This window comes from Anser anser (assembly GCF_964211835.1).
Source record: "Anser anser genome assembly, chromosome: 13".
Lineage (NCBI taxonomy): Eukaryota > Metazoa > Chordata > Aves > Anseriformes > Anatidae > Anser > Anser anser.
The window spans coordinates 3,109,859-3,123,015 of record NC_139734.1 but is presented as its reverse complement, the minus strand read 5'-3'; the positions used below and the strand labels follow the sequence as shown (position 1 = coordinate 3,123,015).

The 13,157-nt window shown below is 34.9% G+C and overlaps 1 protein-coding gene across 7 annotated transcripts in view; it reads right to left on the bottom strand.

The window, feature by feature from the left end:
• Nucleotides 1-225: 225 nt before the first annotated feature.
• The window catches only part of XIAP (X-linked inhibitor of apoptosis), a 32,535-nt gene continuing 19,603 nt past the window's right edge, over nucleotides 226-13,157 (bottom strand). For all 7 annotated transcript variants that reach the window (XM_083798011.1, XM_083798008.1, XM_083798009.1 and 4 more), the window contains 6 exons: nucleotides 10,337-11,240; nucleotides 8,456-8,555; nucleotides 6,579-6,657; nucleotides 5,902-5,935; nucleotides 4,374-4,574; nucleotides 226-2,931 (listed from right to left, as the gene is read on the bottom strand). In XM_083798011.1, coding sequence (XP_083654137.1) covers nucleotides 2,738-2,931; nucleotides 4,374-4,574; nucleotides 5,902-5,935; nucleotides 6,579-6,657; nucleotides 8,456-8,555; nucleotides 10,337-11,207 — 1,479 coding nt within the window. In that variant the 5' untranslated portion in view covers nucleotides 11,208-11,240 and the 3' untranslated portion in view covers nucleotides 226-2,737. The remainder of the gene's footprint in view (nucleotides 2,932-4,373; nucleotides 4,575-5,901; nucleotides 5,936-6,578; nucleotides 6,658-8,455; nucleotides 8,556-10,336; nucleotides 11,241-13,157) is intronic.

Sequence of the window (13,157 nt, the reverse complement as noted above, 5' to 3'; positions counted from 1 at the left end):
ACCTTCCCTGTAAGTGAATATGGAAGCTATAAACAAGCTTGCCAGAACAGCCAACCTTTGTCTCAGTAAGCCCTGTATGTATGAGTTCTCAAACGCTAAGCTCTTCTAAAAAGACACACAGCAAAAATAAAACCTTTCTTACCAGAATGACATATCTATTTTTTCCCCAGAAGAGGAATATGAATCCAAGTGACGAATTCTTTACGAAGTTCTAGTCGTATATTCCTAAGAATTAAATTCTAATTTATTACAAAAAATAGCTAATTGAACTTCTTTTAAAATCAACAGTTTTTAACTCATACAAAACATGGATTATTTCCTCTCAAAATATCATCTTTACTAACACATGTTAATTAGGAACAGTTGAGTTACAAACCAAAAATGCAGCAGAAAGCAACCTTCTATTATGACATCTTCTGCATGTAAGAATCAAATATGCTACTCCGGGAACAACTGGATTGCACTTTATTTAAAATATTCACAAAATTGCACCAGAACAACATGTCAGTTCTGTGAAATCTCATATAATCATAGCAAATATCTAACAAAAAATAGAGACATTATGTTTCTGTGTCTTGGATTTAAAACTTGTATCATATTAAAAAAACTATATTCTGTAAAAAGTATCATTAATTGAATATATTACTCAGTGTGTACAACTCCAAGATAAAATTTCTATGTACACAGAACATATTAGTACATCCACAAAATAAGGAAGTCACATAATTGGAATGACTGTAAGCCAGCTGTACTTAAAGTATCAGCAGTAAAGTGAGTTAGGATAATGCTAAATATTACAAATATGAGAAAAAAGAACATTGAACATCTTTGTGTACATGGGGCAATTTTACAGTAAGACAGCTACTGTCATAATGAAGGGCTTGAGGTATGTAAAATCTCCTTCATTTCTGTTGAGTTCTCTTGTAAGGAATGAACTTGGTATAGAGGAATTTTTGAGAAAAACAGAAGGCTACCAGCAGTTTACTGAGGCCACTTATATACAGCTAAAACAGAAAAAATAAATGGGGAGACAGGAACTGTTTATCAGAACAGACAAACTTACAGAGTAGCGGTACCAAACATAAGGTGAAATCTTTGAGCAGCTGGTTTACAGTCTCTGAATTATGTCACAACCATACTTACAGAAATAAGACAATATTTTCAATCACACGTTATGTTTTCGAGAAGCTAAAACCTGAGATGATACACATAATATCTGAATTTCAAAAATTAGTATACACCAATTTTTATCAAACGCCTGATTCTTCATACAGCTGTATTGGCATAAACTTCAGTTAGAGAGTCCTACCAAAATGAAGCAAAGGAACGATCACATAAATAAAGCTTTATGTTCCTTACGCTTTGCCAAGCTAGGTCTATGAACTGAACTTACAGAAGATTTATTTACCTTTCAGTATTGGAGTTTACAGAAAAAAATCAATTACAAAAATTTTTAAAAATTTTAAATACACGTAGTTTGTCAGCAGAAAAATCTAAATACTGCCATATGATTACATCCTGGGATTAATTGCACTTTTTTATGTTTGTAAGTAGCATATAAAATTAACTTAAGAATGAATGTTCTGATTAACATCATGATTAACATCAGTTAAAATTTGTCCTTTGTTAGTCACAGCTATATAGAAGCAATTACGATATTTTTAAAGTAGTTTCAAAAGGGTCCATTAATTGTGAGGATGCTGCTAACTTGTCAATCAAGAAAGAAAACAGAAGAAAATCAGAAATATTCAGAGCTATTTCTTTCTATGCGTTGCATATGTTTGTTTAGCCTGTTAATGATTATTTGAAGGCTGGTTACGGAAGCTTAGAAGTGTAAACATGAATGACAAGAAGACAGACATCCTTCAGAGGCAATTGTAGCTAGAAAAAAAATGACAATTCAGTATAGCAAACCTGTTCTTACTGATGTTGTGGGAATCTAACTCTTTAGATGAGCAAGTGACAAGAATAAAATAAGCAGACATGATATTTAACTGATATTTTTTTAAAACCAGTAACACTGGATTAGTAGGGGATAAGATATATGGTAGCATCTAACAAATCAGAAAGTATTGTAACCCCCAGAAAATAAATTCAGACATTTGAATTCAAAGTAACAACATAAAAACTATTCTAAAGCAATTTGTTTCCTCTGATTAGACTGTTTTCATCCTTGATTCCGCAAGAAGTTAACCAGCTCTATTTCTGATAAATGAGAGCTGAGCAAATGACAATTAGCAGAAACAGACTACAAATAAATAGCAAAAAAAAATATATATATACTTTTCACTCAGTATGACTTGGCTGATTTGTTAGTGGGGGAAAATGCAGCATCACTACTGCTCCATCAAAACACTCAGTTTTCCTATTCCATTTCATGAAAGAATATATATATTTAACTCACGTATTTGTTATATTAATAGAAGTGTGGACACTCAAATAGAAGATCTGAAAATACAGGAAGTTATCTGAGGTTACAACTTTGCAGTAAAAACAAAAAAAAAGTAAGTAATGCAATGAAGAGGCAGTTGAACATGAGTGTTATAAACAAAAATTAGCAGCTTCTGACAGTCAACTCCTATTTCTGAGTGTTGATTAAAGCTTTATTGTTTACATTATCCCTAAAGTGAGATGCTCCATAAATAGGTGTGCTAGACTGCTGAAAAACCGTCTGTTAGCACATTATACACATTTAAAGAAATAAAGCAGGAAACAGTTGCATCTACAGTACTGTACGCTAATACATAAAAATTTTCTGTCTTTTTAGAATATTTGTACAACACAAAGGACATACGTTAACTGCTTCAGCACATTCCTTACAAGCAACTAGGTGGCCACAGGGAATGAGGACTACTGATATGTTTTTAGCCATACAGATTTTACAAAGCTTTTCTTCCTGCAAGCGCCTTAACTTCTCTTCCATACTGAGATCTAAGGAAAATAAACACATAGAAAAAAAGTTAACATACTTTAATAGCATCTACATCTAATTTTTCCGCTCTTCACAGAGGGACAAGGTTCTCTTCATATGATTTAAAGGTCACACCTTTAAAAAGCAAAAATAAATTTACACATGACAGGAAGCCACACTGTAACATGGAATCCTCCCTTCACACACACACCACCTCCAGTGCCAATGCAGGGAAAGTATCTATATTTGCTATATTTTAAGTTTGAAATATACATGGAATCTAGACTATGCATATTCCAATTAGGAACTTTTCTTTCCAAAAATTTCCCATGAATAGCTTTCTCAAAATCTATAAAGAATGTGAAAGAAAGGTTCACTGATACTGGTTAAGTAATTTGGATTTTCTTTTCTTAGCAAGTTTCCTCAATTAGAAGAATGAGGATATAATTTCCTTCCCTATCTTTGTTTACAAAAATGCCTATACTTCAAAAGCTTAAAGAATTGTAATCTAGAATGAATCCATTTTCCATTGTACATTAGCTCTGGATTTTATAGAATGCCCACTTTGAAAATGCCCAATTCAAAGGCCTTCCCCTACCACTTGGGAAAAATTCCCCACAATCAGTCACAAAAAAAATTATGCCTATCTTCATTGCAAATTCTTTATCCAAATAATATCTATGAAAAATCTTATCAAAAAGAGTGGGCTAATAACATCCCTGCCTAACATGCCAACCAGATGGTCTTTTCCCTCCCTATGAATTCACCCATATGCTTGTCTTTAAACTACAAGTCTCTTGACTCAGAAATCTCATTTCTGGTCTATTTGTGGAATGTACCACAACGGCTTTCCGACCATGACCTGCACATCCCCGCATAGCTGGAACACAAATAATTGAAAAAAAACCACCACCTAGAAGTACACTTTTTCTTACTTGCCAAGAAGGAAAATGCTTCTATCCAGTGCTGTTAGTACTAATGCTAACTTTATATTTGGAAAGTCTTAACAGTGGAGTATTTATTTCAATTTTGTGTATACCGAATATTTGACAGAACATTGTTGTGTCTATTTCAGTTTGCCACTAGAGTCTCCACACCTATAGTTATCCTTGCCTTTTTTTTTTTTTGGTCACAGTAATTTTGTCTTTTTAGTTAACGTATCAATTTTCCCAGCAGGACGCTAGACTATTTCAATATTATACAGCTTTGTGGTATTAATACAACTCAATTTATTTTGTAGATGATATTTCTAAACGTTACTAACCTCAAATATCTTTATTACCCCCTTGTTCATCTTTTTTATGTCCAAAAATACTGTCTTGAATTTTAAGCTATAATACTCTATCTTTAAATTAAGTAAGACTTGGGTCTGAGGATAGATAGATAATAATAGGATCTATTTCATAGGCTAAAGAGCTGATATGAAAATACACACATAAGTTTTACAATTTAATAAGTTCACCTTGCTCAAGTGGGTTTTCATTTGGTGTTTCTTCCTTCAGATTTTCTTTTTGAGCACTTATTAAGTCTGCTACCAGATCCTCAACAGATGTATAGCTTGCTCCAGACATCTGCAATTTCTTTTGCATAATGCTCTTAATCTCGGACAAACTGAAACCCATGTGTACGGCATTTTGTACCAAATGATTCTGTAAGTGATCATCTAAAACAAGAAAAAAATTAACAAGAGTGAGACTGAGTTTCGAACAGTATTCACAATAGTTTAAGACATCTTTGCAAATACTTAGCAAAAAAAAATAACTAGGAAATTTTGCTAGTTCTAGGAATTGTAAAAACACTGGAAATTTCAGATTTGAGTTCTTCAACCCTAGCTTTCCTAGACTCTTTATCTACTTATAAGAAAATTACTCCTACGTTTACTATTCAAATCTACTATTTCAACAGCGTCAATGTAATTTCTAAAGTCAAATGTCTTGTATAATTAATATCACAAATTCCATAACTGAACGTTAGCTGAAATTCATCAGAAATCCCAAGGCACAATAAACACATAAGTATTTGTTAACATTACATTAATTGTAATTCAGTTTGGGGAAGAAAAAAATCATATACAGTGATAGAAACCAAAAAATATGAATTTACAAAACCAAAACACAAGCATGATTTTTGTCCTATTTCTGAAGTAAGCCTCTCCACAGTAAAAAAAAAAAATAAAAAAATACAGCTGTAGGAAACCAGACTTCAGTCTATTGGACCTCCTCCTTCCTCTTTTTCAATGTTACTGTTTGAATAGGTTTGTTAGCAGTATGACTTATTTCCAACTCCTCTTTTAGTAAAAGACTAATTTCTTCTTTACTTCACAAGATTATTCAAAGAGCAAAATTCTTAATTTCCTCTCATAAAATAGCAGTATTTAAGAGATTTCTAAACTAGGTTTTGTGTAAACACTCTTAATAGCAACAGCTATCATTCCCTGTCATGATGCTGTCTTCCTACTATTCCTTTAACTATCTTATGTTTTTATTCCTTCATATTTGTGAGAAACATTGCAGGAATGTCTAATAATCGAAAATGTAACAAGCTATTAAAGCTTTCTTAGCTTCCTATTCCTTGCCATTCAACAGTCGAACTCTCCCTGCCTCACTGAAAAGCAACGACTGTTTCATTTCAGTATTCTTGAATTTATCCCATAACACTACTAATTAAATACTTGACGCATACTTCCTAGATACAAAAATAATACTGTACCCTATCGGTACTCTCATGGTTTACTACCTCTTCTTTACAATATTTATCCTATCATGATTCAAATTCCGCCAGGGAAAATAAGCCTCACTGTGCAGTTGCTTAGAAGCAATGGAGCAGTGGAAGAATATCACCCAACATTTTGCCTGTCATTTGTTATTGAAAAATATAATAGTCAACGTTGAAATTAACCATTTCCTTTACTATCCCTGAAAATATGGATAGTCCAAAATAGTTTTTATTATTTTTATACCTAATTATAAAATGATTGTTTTAATAGATACCTTTAGGAAGTACTGTCACTTCAGCAGCTTCTATCTAAAAAACAGTAATATAAAGATGACAAAATTACACTTCTGAAATTGACAAAGGAAAACCTACATAGTTACAAGACATCAAATAGCTATTTGATCTTGGTTATTTTATTGAGTAAAACTTCAATCTGTTCTCAACAATGACAAAGGGATCCTTATTTTGTTATGCTTTTCATATTGTTTTAAATTTTTATTTTAACACTTCTTTGCAATGATAAGATTTATATAGTTCTTAGTCTACCAAAGAATTCTAAAATAACATCAGATTTACTTTTTGGTAACTATACAATTTATCAATGCCCTACTAACAAGAAAAAAAAGATATCTACTACACTTCAATAATGAAATTATTCGTAAGCCATTGATTCCTAGGCTACAAAAAATAGCATTTGTTTAGTATCAAATATACAACACATAAAAGGTACCCTAGCTCTGATCCATAACGTAATTAGGAAGAACTGTGAGATCTATAAACCCCAAATAACAGAACCCAAAATATACCTCAATGTTTTTCACTTTTTGCTAATGAATGAAGCAGCAGGAAGACTATAAATTACACAGATGAGAAGAGCAACCATAAGAAAATTATGTTAATATTGTTTTTTATTTTAACAAAATGGTATTTGATTAATAAGCAAGGCACTTACTGTTGAATCCCTACATCCACCTCCTAAGTGAACATTATTTATAAATTCTAGTCCCTTTTCCTCTCTCACGAACCTGCATCTATAAACAAAAATATTTAGTTTTAATATAACTACACAAGCAGCAAACAACAGTTGATTATATGGCATTAGAAAGGTTTAACAGAATTCCTACATCATACAGAATGCTTGCTTCTTGAATCTCTAAATGTTTAATCAACATCAGTAACACCTTAGCATTTCTAAAAACATCTTAATCATTTCAGCAATACTTACTGTTGCATGTTTTTGGTGAAACAGAAAGCTAAAGAGTTGTTGGCCAGGCCATCTGACACCACAAATTTATAAAAGTTAGGACTCCAATGAGTAACTAACATTATATTAAAATGCTGTTTCTTTTAGTCTTTAGTAAGCAAAGAAAAGCCCACGTAACCTGCCTGGTAAGGCAGGTGCCTTGTGTCTTCCAACCAGTCCTAGCCACTGGGCACAGCTTTTACTTATGAGAAGATGATGTAGGGAACGCTGTAACTTCTCCCAAGTAGTTCTTTACCTTCAGCAATTCATGGACATACATAGCATGTTGTGAGACTCAAACACTGCCACTGAAGTGGATGTGTAAACAAAAACTCCATATATAACTTTTAATGATCTGAGAGGAGGTAATCAGATTAGGTATAATTTAAGGAAACAATTTTCACAACAAAGAAAATTAAAACAAAGACAAACCCATATGAGGAATGAAATGTAGCAGCAAGAAAATATCTTTTAATCATTTACTACAGCAAGCCCAAAACTAGGAACTGTATGCTTTCAACTGGGAGAGACTAATATTTAAGAGATGCTTGTATCACTACTGGAAAAAAATGTTTATGCATTAGCTGATCTTGAACTTAAACTTTCCAGAGGATCTTTCACTGCAGAAGATGAGTTTGGCAGCTAACACACAAAAGATAGATATCTTTCACCTTTTTATACAAGTAGCTTACACTTTGTACTTAGACAGCTTTTACCCACCTGTAAGAGACAATGAGTCATTCCTTCTTTCCTCAAAAGGGATTTTAGAAAATAGACAACCTTCTAAAAAACACTTACAGGTTTAGAATCCTCAATCCTTGAAAATTATGCAGAAGTCTATTTTGAATTCAATACCATAACTGATTTCTTCAGGTTTGTTTGCACCATGAGTAAACTACCCATTTTGTATCCTGACTTAAATTAAAAACTTTGGCAGGTATCAAGCTCTTAAAATAACAATTAGAATATACTGCTTGGATAATGAGGAAATAATCAGATATGTATTCACAAAACTTCACAATTATGCTAGCTGAGATGTCAGTAACTCCAGACACAAGTCTTCCCTTTAATAATCCCTACAATCAAGCTGACGTACATATAATACTGACTTAGAGTTTCAGAAAGTAAAATTTCGTGACAGACTTTCAGTCTGATCACTTCTAATGACTTAGCTGTGCCCTCAACCTCTTGAGATTTAGTTCTTTCCCCACCCACTTTAGAATAAGTTCGTTCTACCTCTCAAAGACGACATTGTGTTAATATCCTCTTCTGAGGCCTGCAATACAACATTAAGTATATCTGGATCATTATACACATAACAGCAAGATTATAGAAGATAAAACATATGGAATAACAAAAATGAGGACCACAAAGTATAAAACATGGAAGATAACAATACGTTGGTGCCTACATGACAGAAATGAAGGAAGAGGAGGGAAGCAACTAGAAAATGAAACTACTTTCATAAATACGTCAAGCCATAGCCAAATTTCTGAAAATTTTATTCATATGCTCTGTCATAAAGACATAATATACTATAAATAAGACTTAGGGATGCCACAAGAAAACAGCAAAATATAACTTACCCGGGAAACCATTTGGCATGTTGATCCCATGGGTCTTCATTTTCCTTCCATTCTTGCAATCCTCCACCACAGTGGAAGCACACAACATGATCACCGTTACCTTAGGAAACACATGAGGATAAAGTCAGTATTAGGCTTACAAAAAAAGTATGTGAGTTCTCAAATAAAACTCTATGTTATTAAGGAAGTAAAAACAGAAACAAAGAAAAAAGTATTTGTAATACTGATTAGCAATTGCAACTGGAAAAAAAAAATCAAATTTAAAGGAAGACATAGTAAATATGATCTGAAACAAACATTCAGGAAAAAACTTGAGCTTAAAAAAATACAAAACATGAGTCATATAAAATGTTTCTGAATTCCGTTTTAGCATGTAATTATACAGATAAAAAGCAAATGCTAAAAATAATCTATTATCAGATAGCACATTCCACTGATAAGCACACCATTACATGACTACCACAAAGAATTTATTTGGAAAGTAATTGACACAACTTTATCTGTCCTCATGACCAGAGATCTGTTTTCTATTTAAGTCACAGCTAAGCAAGCAAGAGTGAAAATTATTAATAGAAACTTAATTCAAAAGGATGCTTATGTGCCTTTTTGCTCCTCCACTTCACCATTAAAATTAATGGACTCTACGCAGCTGTAGCATAACTGGCTCAGGTGTTAAAAGAAATTGCATCTCTCAGTTCTAGCATTGGGCCTGCTACAATTAAAGACTGCAACAGAAACTGCTTAGTTAGTGTGGTGATTGAAATGAGAGAAAGTAGGGATACTTGTTTTCTGCAGCATTAAACCCTTCTCAGCCCCCCAGAAACAGTTTCCACGGAAGTCACTTTAAAAGCTCTCTGGTCTGCCAAACTGCCCTTTTAGCATACCTCCGCAGTACATATTTATCTTGGCTGTGGTAAGCTAGTTATACTTAGGAATTCAAGATGAAATTAATAAAACAATTCTAATGGGTACAAATATTGCCCATGTATCACCCATATAAGAATATATCAACAGTTTCATTTATGGCCACAAGTAAAACAAATGGTATCAGATTAAACAGCTCTCCCGGGAGCTACCAAGATAGAAGCCAATTAAGATCAGACGAAGAAGTTATCCTGGATAATCCCCCTTTTCTTTGTGACCTAATAATAGCCATACTTTGCACAGCATCTCTCAGTGAAGAATTTCAGAGAGCTTTATCTGCACTGTGCAATTCAATCTAATAAGGAATTATTTGCCTTCTCCAGCTTGGGAAACCAATGCACAAAGATATCAGAGCCTTATCCAAGTTACACACTACATTTCTAAGAGTAAAAACTCTGCCAGTAGAGTCATTGTCTTCAAAAAGCTTTTACTGTAGGTCATAATGGCATTGGCTTGTTTTGGGTGTCCAGATGCTATGATAATGGGAACTCATTACCTAATTAAAATGGCAGATAACCTGGATTGCCTTGTTCATAGGCTTGTGTATGAGCCACAAGCCTGCTCGTTAAACCTGAGGTCACTACCTGAAAGTCAGCACTTCATATTTTTTTTTAAAAAATATTAACTTCAATAATTGTCATTGTGAAAGATAGATTAACAAAGTTTTAGCCAGCAAGGAAAATTCATTTTGACATTTTACTGCTAGAAAAATAAAGTTATGATAAGTTTATATTTTGCTAAAAAAACAAACAAAAAAAACCTTGATGTTACGGATATTTTATATAAGAACTACAAAAATTAGTTTACAGAGCAGAGTGGAATGAATTTCAACTCAACTAAAATTCTGGCAAATCATTCTATATTAGAATAACAAAATGCTTATTTTTTCATGATAAAGTACTTTTTCAATTAAAATGTATTTGTAAGAGATACTAGCCATTTTAAGGTCCGTCTTACCTATGCTATAGAACCCAGCTCCAGCAAGTTGTTCCTTGTTAACAGGGTATATCCAATTTAAAAAGGTTTGTATCCGTCTTTCATATTCTGCCATGGACGGATTCCTCGGATGCTGTTCATCATTTAGACCATTTCTTCCAAGCTCGGCAGGCACAGATTCACTTGGCACATTTCCAACATCCCGGCCCAGGACGAAAAAGCATCTGGGATAGTGCCTCTTGTGTTCTGACCACGCTCTGTCACTAGGTTCCCAGTTTTTCAGTTTTCCACCACAACAAAAACATGCCACTTGGTCACCAACACCCGTGTAATAGAGTCCAGCACTAGCCAATTCCTTTGGCGTCAACAGACCATAGGAGGGCCAGTTGTGAAAAGACTTTAACCTTGCTTCTTCACTGCACATAGCAGGGTTTTTAGGATACAAAATATCTGACATATCCACAACCTGCCTAGTTCTCAACAGGTAGTCTGCCTCCAGTTCAGGCGAGTCATCCAGAGCAGGCGAGAACGCCGAATTGCTGCTGCCATTTTCAGCTCTATGCTGGTAGCTCTGGGCAAGAGGACGCAGATCATTCTCCAAAAAAGTAGACTCGGTAATAAATTTGCAGTTTGGGGAAAGGTTTTTGTGTCTCTCAACTGCAGAATCCCCAGGCTGCCATCCTTTGATAGTCGCGTGGCAACTGAAGCACTTCACTTTATCGCCTTCGCCGGTATAAACAAAGCCAGCTTGTGCCAGAGCTGATGCTGAAACCGGACAATCAAGTGGAAATTCAACAAAGCTTCCTAGTCGGTGGTGTTCTTGGGCCCAGTCCTGGTCACAGTCAGTGCCTGGAGTGGCACGAGGCTCAAAGTTACCTGGGTTACACGTCATCTCTTCATGTGCAGGGCTCTTCTTTCAGATTTCCTAAATGAAGCACATAGATGTTAATTTCAGACAGAAGAAACCATGGTACACATTTGCAAGCCTGGAAAGAGGCTAAATTAAACTAGCTATCTTTTAAATATACAAAGAATGCCTCCTCCTGTTCCTTCCATCTCACCCTTGCCTGCTAAACCAAAAATAAAATAAAGCCTGGGAGATCACGTTTTACAGGAAAAAAAATCATAAAACCTGACCAATAAAAACTTGTCTGGAATGTATACAAGTTTATGCATTTATAAATTTAAAACAATGTTCTTTTTTAAAGAAAAAAGAATTCAAGAATGAAATTAAGTATTTAACAAAAGCTCTGGGCAAAAACTCTGCCAAAAAACTTCCAAACCCAAAATATGAAGTTACTGAATGTGATGTAGTCTGGCTTTGATTTACATGTGCAAGATTTTACAGTCCAGTTTTGTAGCACAACTATCTTTGTTTCCCCTGTACTAATGCCACAACCACCTGTCCATTACAGATTGGCAAAATCCATCATCAGAAAGAAAAAATAATAGCCTTCGGACTTGTGTTTATGTTTTCAAGACATACTTCTCAGTTTTCATTTTAGCAAAATATCTGAGTAAATTAATTCAGATGTTTCACTGTCCATTTATTAAGATGCTGTGCTCGCCTTTCAGCTCAGTTTCTTGCCCTACACAGGGTTAGTGCTGTGCCCAGCACACTGCTTCTTTTCGTGCCTGGCCAGCAGAAGCACAAGAGGTTCCTGTATTTCTGCCACCACCTCAGCTTTTGCCTTCCCTGCCCTCCCCAAGGGAACCAGCCTCTCTCTCTACCACCGGTCCCACTCCTACCTCTGCCAATGCTTTTCCTGGGCGAGCACCCTGGGCCCCTCTGTACCAGGTGGCTGCTAAAAGCGCTCAGACGAGCCCCTTCTGCCATAAGGATGAGATAAAGCAACTCGGTGTACAAAGCCCAAGCAATCACAACCTTCATCCCAAGACAGATTAAGTAGGAGTACAGTAAAAATTCATCCCTTCTCCTAACAAGTGCAGTGATATGATTTAGAAAACCTCATGTAAAACACAGGCTACTGTTGACAGACATCTCAAGCTTACTCCTTCGCTAAGCGGTAAATTGAATTACTACAAGAGTGCTCAAACAAACTTCATAGCACAAGGCAGTAATTCAGCGATTAGCAAAAAGAAATGGAAGAACAAAATGTATTTATTTAACCAAGTGCCATTCTCTACATAAGAGTCCTGTAATATATCCTATTTCCCATCTGCAGCTTTACAAGGCAGGCCATCAGGCAAGAATTTAGCACTCATAGTGCTGGCTATGGAGCACAGGTATGTTCTTATTTTCATGGTCAATCTCAATCAGTTCGTCAGCAGTGCTTGGAAAACAGAACTAGACTGCATTTATTATTCTGAAAAGATGTTTCATTGAATGGAAGGAAATTCCACTTATTTCTGATATATTGCTCTTCAAAACCGTATATATGGCAATTAGAAGCAGTACTGCTTATATAAAGAACTCAAAAAGTGTAAATCATGAGGCAAAAATTACATAAAACCTTCTGGATTTGGGATCTTTAGGCTTGTGGGCAAAAAAGCCTCTTCTGTCTGAGCCTCAAGGCTAAGAGCTTGCACTAATGTACACAGCTCACATACAAAAAAAGCATACATTTTCCATGGTTCTTAATTAACTACACCATTCATAGCAATAACATAGCTAAGTTCATGACATTATCTTGTAGGTAAAAAGATACAAGATGTATCTAACAGCCAGGTCATCTGTGCTGCCCTTTTCTATTCTGCCGGGAATATTTGAGCTCATGTGTGTTGGGCAAGCTGATACCCATTTTGGCAAGGCGATGAAGTCCTTAAAGTTCAGCATCATGAAAACTGGTGACCAGGAAAGGGAAAAGATACCACGAGCAGC